A 7,500-nucleotide genomic window follows, 5' to 3' on the forward strand; every position below is an offset into this window, starting at 1 on the left:
ACATCATCAGGGGCACTGGCTCGCATCTCCCTCTTTGTAATATTTCTGGTCGCAACCGCTTTAAACGGCCGTATGAGAGAGTTGCGACCAGCGATATTACAAAGAGGGAGTAGCGAGCCAGTGCCCCTGATGTTCTGATGAGCAGCGGATGAGAAGTAATACAATACTCCTCGTATTATATAATAATAACAGGAAATGCAACAGCTGAGCTCACCCACATATTGATTGTGGGTAATAAAGTTTTATTCTGTAAAGTAGTGCCATTGCCTATTGGCACGAGTATACTTCATTACCCAGAAATCCCTCTTATTACCCGCGGATACACGTTGTCTGTTTCCTGGTCGAATCTCGTCTGAATAAATCGTTCAGTGCTTGTAGATATTGTTATACACGAAAGAGATGCGGCAAAAAAGACTGTAATGATAAACAGCCTCTCATGTCATGGCCCCCTGGCTTGGTCGCATCTCGAAATTTTGATCATATCGCGGGCGAATTATTCGATCGAAATTTTTGTCGCACCACGAGCATGTATGACCGGCATGTTTTCCGAAGATGGCGCCGTTCAAGCAGGAGCCAGTGGCAGTAGCTCTGTACACTCTTACGTTTTTCACGTTTTAAAGCCCTTCTATCTTTTTTTAAAGTACATTTTAATATTTCATAATACATTCCTTTTTATTTTACTTTGTACTTTAGACTTTTTACTTTAATGTTTTTACAACTTTCCTTGTTTTGTTAGCCTGGTTTCTTTCGGCTACTTCTTTTTTGGAACTAGCTGTTACAATACAGGCCGAAGGAGCAACACCTCGGTGCCGGCGAAGTTTCGGAGCTGGACAAAAGTGCCGGGAGAAGAGGCAACATTTCTGACCAACCATTCCATCGTGTGATAGGATGGAAGAGCTGTCGGCACTTACCAGCAACGGAGTCGAGGAGTTCTGCCCTACTGCTGTTTTCTTCAGCATCAGACTACTGAGGAACTGTGTGGATAACCTTGGAAGAGCCACTCTGCATATTCTCTACCTCGGTCACAGTCTGCAGAAGTTCCCCATCTCGTGGAAGACTTCCTGCGTGTGGTTCCAGTTTTTGTCCAACTTTACAACGTCTTTTTGAGTTTGTATCTGTTTTAGCTACCGCAACCAAAATGCCGCTGTTTAAGTGGCAGCCGGCGGCAGCTCCGTCCACTCTCGCTTGTTTTGTGTTTTTGCTGCTCTTAATGATTTGTTGATTCCATTTACTTTGATTTTCTTTGTACTTTGTGCTTTTGCTTTGCTGTTCTGTCTAATCACCCTCTTGCTACTGACACAATGTAATTTCCCGAATACGGGATGAATAAAGTTATCCAATCCAACATCCAATGTTGTACCACGAGGTACCACTGGAGCTGTAATATTTAATAAATATATGCTTTTTGATAATTGCACTTCTGTACAGTATTTCACACCTGTAGGGCACAATTTAAATTTTTCTGCGCCCAATCGGTCAGTGCAGAATGGCCCTGGCCGCTTGACTGACTGGTTTTCTTTCTTGCCAGCACACTACTTATTGCTATCAACCCAGAGGACGTTTACCCTAAAAATAGCCTCCCCGTGCATTCCAAATATTACGGTAGATCCATTCAAAACATCCCAGGCGAGTGGCAAGGCATTTGACTTCAGTGTGTTCACAGTACTTTTAACCGTCAAAAACACTCAATACTCAAAGTAACAGTAAATTAGATCTATATAGTAAAAATGCATGGCATGAATGACAACAGAATGCGGGTGTGAACGCTTGGAAAATAGACTAAAGCCATGGATCGAACACAATTTAACAGCTTTCCTAATGGATTCCTAAGGGATTGCTAACGGAGGGCCAACATCGTAGTTGGGGCAGGCAGCGTTGCACGAGTTACGAGACAATTTGTAATGAATTGTCGATGACGATATAACAGCGAGGAGAATCAAAGGTTTGGGAGAGAGTGATGCATGTCGCGTGTTACAATGGATTATGGATGACTGGGCTCAAGTGTTGGCCAGCACTGTTGTTCGAGCATTCGCCAAAGCTGGACTCAAGTTCCCGGAATACTCAACTCTGACTGACAGTGGAACCTAGCATGTTGAATGCCAAACTCTTCATATCAGAGTGTACCTTTTACTTCAATAAAGCATTATCAAACTTTTGCCCGTGCTGTCTTTAAAAACAACACGCTAACAGCTAGCCTAACATAAGCTAGTGGCTAGCATAACATCCGCTGGTGGCTAGCATTACATACGCTGGCGGCTAGCATTACATACACTAGCGGCTAGCATAACATACGCTAGTGGCTTGCATTTCATACGCTAGCGGCTAGCATAACATACGCTAGCGGCTGGCATAACATACGCTAGTGGCTGGCATAACATAGCTACGCTAGCGGCTAACATAACATAGGTACGCTGGCGGCTAACATAACATATGCAAGCGGCTGGCATAACATACACTAGCAGCCAGCATAACATACGCTAGCGGCTAGCATAACACACGCTAGCCTAGTGTTTTGCTAGCACCTTTTCCGAGTAAGTGCCCAATGTATTCACATAAAACTAAAAATAAACCTGCAACTGAGACTGCGCCCCTATCAGACGCTGTGTTGTAAGGGTGTGAAAATATGGTACTCTAGAAATAAACCAAAGCATGCCTGTCAGGCAGAAGACCGCAGCGGGTTAGAAGGGACACCTTTGTAAGCCATACAATGGACATCACTGGATTAGAAAAAGGTCAACCAACTTTGATTCAGGGCCTGGAAGAGATTTCAATTTCTTTTTATATTAATGGGTAAATTGCTTCAGTTCGAGAACAGTTTCAAAAAGAATTATATTTGTGATGTGACGTTACACTTCAGATTGAGGTTTATATATGAAATTTAGGTGTACATGTAGGATCTAATGTTACATGAAGCTTATTGAATAACTGATATGGGATGTGTATGCAAACAAAAAAGTGGGATTTTTTTTTATATCTGTCCTTCTCTAAGTCAAATATGCAGATGTAATGAGGGCAAAACTGTGTAAGAGCATTTGCACGTTGATCAATCAGTACCTCTAAAGAATCAAGAAGAGTATTTGGCCCCATCTGATCACCCACCTCCACCGTTTTTGCAGGTGAGGACATCAGTTGTGTGACAGGAGCAACGGCAGTAGATGATGCAGTTTCTACAACAAGAGCACTGGAAGAGCTGAATTGGTGATGAAGTGTGGGCTTTATAAGGGCACTCAGACCCTGATTGGAGAGAGGCGTATATGCGCCCAGGGCCTCTGGTGTGACACTCTGCACATCATCAAGATTAAGGGTGCCCTGAGGCGGTAAAACATCACCCACTGTGCTACTTAAACTGTGATGTGGACCCATTTCAATATTGGCTGTCAAAATGAGAGGGTCCATTGGCCTGGCCAAAGTGGTGATGTCTGATGTGCAAAGAGCTGTGCCATCTGTTGATTGATCTACTGTCAAGATGCTTGAGCTGACCATGGAAAGGTCCATCGTTAAAGTGCCACTGGAGTTTGAGTTGCTCCCAATTATAGGAATACCAACACCAGCAGATGTGGTGTCACCAGCCACATTAGAGAAAAGTGTGCTGAGATCCAAATTAGTCAGTTGGTCACTTCCAGGAATAGTTGGCCCAGAAACTGTTGATGAAATGGGGCTCACCAGCTCACTGCTGGGTGTTAGGGTGGGTGTAGTCTCGATCTGGTTCATAATATCTAGAAAAGAAAAGGATTCATCTTTGTCAACTCTGCCGATTATGCGCAATGAAAGCCATTCCTGAGTTGTACTGTAACACAAATAATTTTGGTTATGCGCAGTTTTAAAATAGGCAACAACCAAAAAGGTCAAAATGGATCCAACTAGACTAAACATTTCACAATTAATCCAGAAGTTTGAATAAAGTTGAATAAAGTTTGAATAAAGTTTGAATAAAGTTTGAATAAAGAAGTACATTCATAGGAACCCTCCAATAAAATGGGCACACCTTAAAGCAGCTAACTTAAGAGACGCCAAGTTAAAATGTAAAACGGTGCATAAAGGAGCATATTCATTCTAAGTTTAAAAGGTAATGAATAACCAAAAATGCAATTGTAGGCGTGAGTGACGGAAAAGTTGAAGCGGACAAGACAAAGAACACACTGCTGCTTACTGACCACGGCTAAGACGGTGTTGTTTAAGCATGTGACTCCTAAGGGTGCTGCGGGAAGAGAACTGCTTTGAGCAATTGGGAACAGGACATCGAGTTCGAAGGATGCTCGTGTCCTGCTTGTGTTTCTTTGTGTGGATGTAGAGGCTGCTGCGAGCTGAAAATTTTGCATTACAACCTGAAGAACGAAGAAAAGGTGGAAGTTATACACTTAAAACTAATATTAAGAGCACGAACAGCGATTATTTGAAGACACAAACATCAAAAAAGTGTATTATAAAGAGTAGTTTTTGTTTCATATTATTACACATTTGTGTGCAGCAATGTATAAGCTTGGCCTTGCTATGAAAGAACACTTTGCTGATCTTTAGTTAAGTGCAGCTTATTATTATTATCATACTCGCTTTCAATGCAGTATTAGCCTTTTTTCCGAACCCAAAGAGGTTCCAGGCGCCTCGGAGTACTTGCGTTCAAGTCAAAGCTGACTCAAGGACCTGCAGTGAGCACTTCACCCTCTGCATCCCATCCTTTGAGTTTTATGAATGCATTTGGTACGCATGTACTAAGGTTCAGATCACATGCAGGCACATAGATAAACACACGCAAATGTTTCAATTGTCTGATCCACCCCCTCCCTTTAAAGCGACAAAAAAGAAGTGTTAAGTCAGCACAAAGTTGGGGAGATGTCTTCTACGGTCATCCTCCTTGGAAAAGAATGAAGAGAGTCCTTCGCTTTTATTTATGAATGTCTAATTGTGAAGCTTATATTTAAACGGTCTTTCTGAAATTGGAGTGAAAATGCCAGATGGATCTCCAGAGGTGGAGCCGACATCCAGGCAAGACAGTGGCCATGGCATCTTGGACACTTTTTGCAGTACAGGGATTCTGCTATGTACAGTGGAGCAAATAAGTATTTAGTAAACTACCAATTGTGCAAGTTCGCCTACTTGAAAAGATTAGACAGGCCTCTAATTGTCAATATGGGTAAACCTAAACCACGAGAAAGAATGTGGAAAACAAAATTGAAAATCACTGTGAAATATGAATATTATTCTCATATCTAATCTTGCACCCTTCTGAACTCATGAATTTAAAGTTACTAGAATAGAATTTTATTTATACCTATTGGTTAAAATGTGCACTACACCTTTTGTTGTGACTACCTCCTTTCGCTGTTCATGTATTCCCGCCTAGTTTGTCTCCACCTACCTCTATTAAATGCTTCTCCGACCGATGAGAGGTATTTGGCGGACACTTCTAGATGAACGTGGGCCATGCCCCCCCCCCCCACCCCCTGCAAGGAAGGGTGGGGACTAGATAAGAGAACAGGCAGCGGCCATTTTGAGAAGCGTTCAGAGGAGTCTCCACCAGATTACCTCCATTGGCCGGGAGTCAGAAACTACTACGTGCTTGATGCTTCCTCTGTATGAAGATTATTGTTGAGGATCCAGCCTTAACAATCACATTGTTTGATTTTTAAAGAATTTATTCCCAAATTAGAGTGGAAAATAAATCAAAGAGGTCTAACTTCTTGTAACTAGGTGTCCACTTGTTACCTGTGTTAATCTTTGTTAATCTGTTTTAACTCATTATCGGTATAAAAGACCCCTGTCCACAACAACAGTCTCTCACACTCCAAACTCCACTATGGCCAAGACCAAAGACCAACATCATGCTTTGGGGCTGTTTTTCAGGAAAGGGACCAGGACGACTATCTGTGTAAAAGAAAGAATGAATGGGGCCCATTTTGAGTGAAAATCCCCTTCCAGCAAGGACATTGAAGATGAGACGTGGCTGGGTCTTCAAGCATGACAATGATCCCAAACACACAGTCAGGGTAACAAAGGAGTGGCTTTGTAAGAAGAATTTCAAGGTGCTGGAGTGGCCTAGCCAGTCTCCAGATTTTAACCCCATAGAAAATGTGTGGAGGGAGTTGAAAGTCCATATTGCCCCACGACAGCCCCAAAACATCACTGCTCTAGAGGAGATCTGCAAGGAGGAATGGGACGAAATACCAGTAAACGTGTGTGAAGATTTAAAGAACATGTTTGGCCTTCGTTATTGCCAACAAATGGTAAATAACAAAGTACTGAGATTAACTTTTTGTATCGACCAAATACATACCCACCATGATTTGCAAATGCATTCTTTAAAAATTAAACAATGTGATTTTCTGGGTTTTTTTCCCACATTCTGTCTCTCATGGTTGATGTTTACCCATGTTGACAATTACAGGCCTCTCTAATCTTTTCAAGTGGGGTAACTTGCACAATTGGTGGTTGACTAAATACTTATGTGACGACTCCCCTGATGGTAAGATACACCAGGGAGACGCCGTGTCTTAACCATTCTGTCTCTTTCACGTTCAAATCCTTCACCTAGTCCTTTTTCTGATGTTTTTTTTCAGGAAAAGCAATCCACTCTAAGATGCCCAATTCAATGGCAAAAAATAACACACTCCGTGACAGCTTTGACGCCAAGAACACATAATAGGCGCCGTTCAAAGCGGCTGCTTGTTGCAATAGCTTCCTAAACCCTCACTCGTATTCTGTGTTTTTACAGCTTTTTTTTTTGACAGATTTTTAACCTTTATTATTGTTTTATTGTCTCTTAAGATTATACTTGTTCATTTACTTTATATATTATATTCGATACTTTAATGTTCCAAAACTTTGCTGCTTTTTTTACAGATTTTTTATCCTTTATTTTTGTTTTATTGTCTCTTAAGATTTTTCTTGTTACTTTACTTTATATATTATAATCGATACTTTGATGTTTAAAAACTTTACTTTCCCCTGGACCTCCCTGCGGAGTTAAAGAGGAAGAGAAGAGGATGCAGAGCTGGACAAAAATGTCATGAGAAAAAGCGACGCTTCAGACCTGGAGCGGTAGGAAGAAAGGTGGGGGACTAGCTGTTTTTATTAATAGTAGATGGTGCAGTCCTGGGCATATTACTGTGAAGGAGCAAGTTTGCACTCGAGATATCGAGCTAGTAGCTGTTAGCATCAGGCCATTTTACATCCCTCGGGAGTTCTTGCACGTTATCGCAATAACTGCGTATATACCTCCTTCGGCTGATGCGGCAGTGGCTCGCGAGCTGCTCCACACTAGTGTGTCCCGGCTACAAACGTCACACCCCTAGTCTCTCCTTCTTATCTATGGTGATTTTAACCATGCTCCCTTGACTCTCCCCACCTTCACTCAGTATGTGAATTACCACACCAGGGAATGAAAAACTCTGGAACTGCTGTATGCCAACACAAAGGAGGCATACAGCTCAGTCCCCCTGCCCCCACTGGGCCGCCCGCTCAGACCACAACCTGGTCCATCGATCCCCACCTACATCCTATGGT

At 42.3% G+C, this 7,500-nt stretch overlaps 1 protein-coding gene across 10 annotated transcripts in view; it reads right to left on the reverse strand.

Annotated features, from left to right (window-relative positions):
• LOC144192918 (zinc finger protein ZXDC) overlaps positions 1–7,500 on the reverse strand; it is a 43,711-nt gene that overhangs the window by 18,572 nt on the left and 17,639 nt on the right. For 4 of the 10 annotated variants that reach the window (XM_077711747.1, XM_077711744.1, XM_077711748.1 and 1 more), the window contains exons 5-6: positions 4,155–4,325; positions 3,100–3,716 (exon numbers count right to left, since the gene is read on the reverse strand). In XM_077711747.1, coding sequence (XP_077567873.1) covers positions 3,100–3,716; positions 4,155–4,325 — 788 coding nt within the window. Of the gene's footprint in view, positions 1–2,653; positions 2,756–3,054; positions 3,717–4,154; positions 4,326–7,500 lie in introns of all 10 variants that reach the window. The other 6 variants (XM_077711743.1, XM_077711746.1, XM_077711749.1 and 3 more) reach the window with 4 other exon arrangements.

This window comes from Stigmatopora nigra, unplaced genomic scaffold, assembly GCF_051989575.1.
Source record: "Stigmatopora nigra isolate UIUO_SnigA unplaced genomic scaffold, RoL_Snig_1.1 HiC_scaffold_29, whole genome shotgun sequence".
Taxonomy (NCBI): domain Eukaryota; kingdom Metazoa; phylum Chordata; class Actinopteri; order Syngnathiformes; family Syngnathidae; genus Stigmatopora; species Stigmatopora nigra.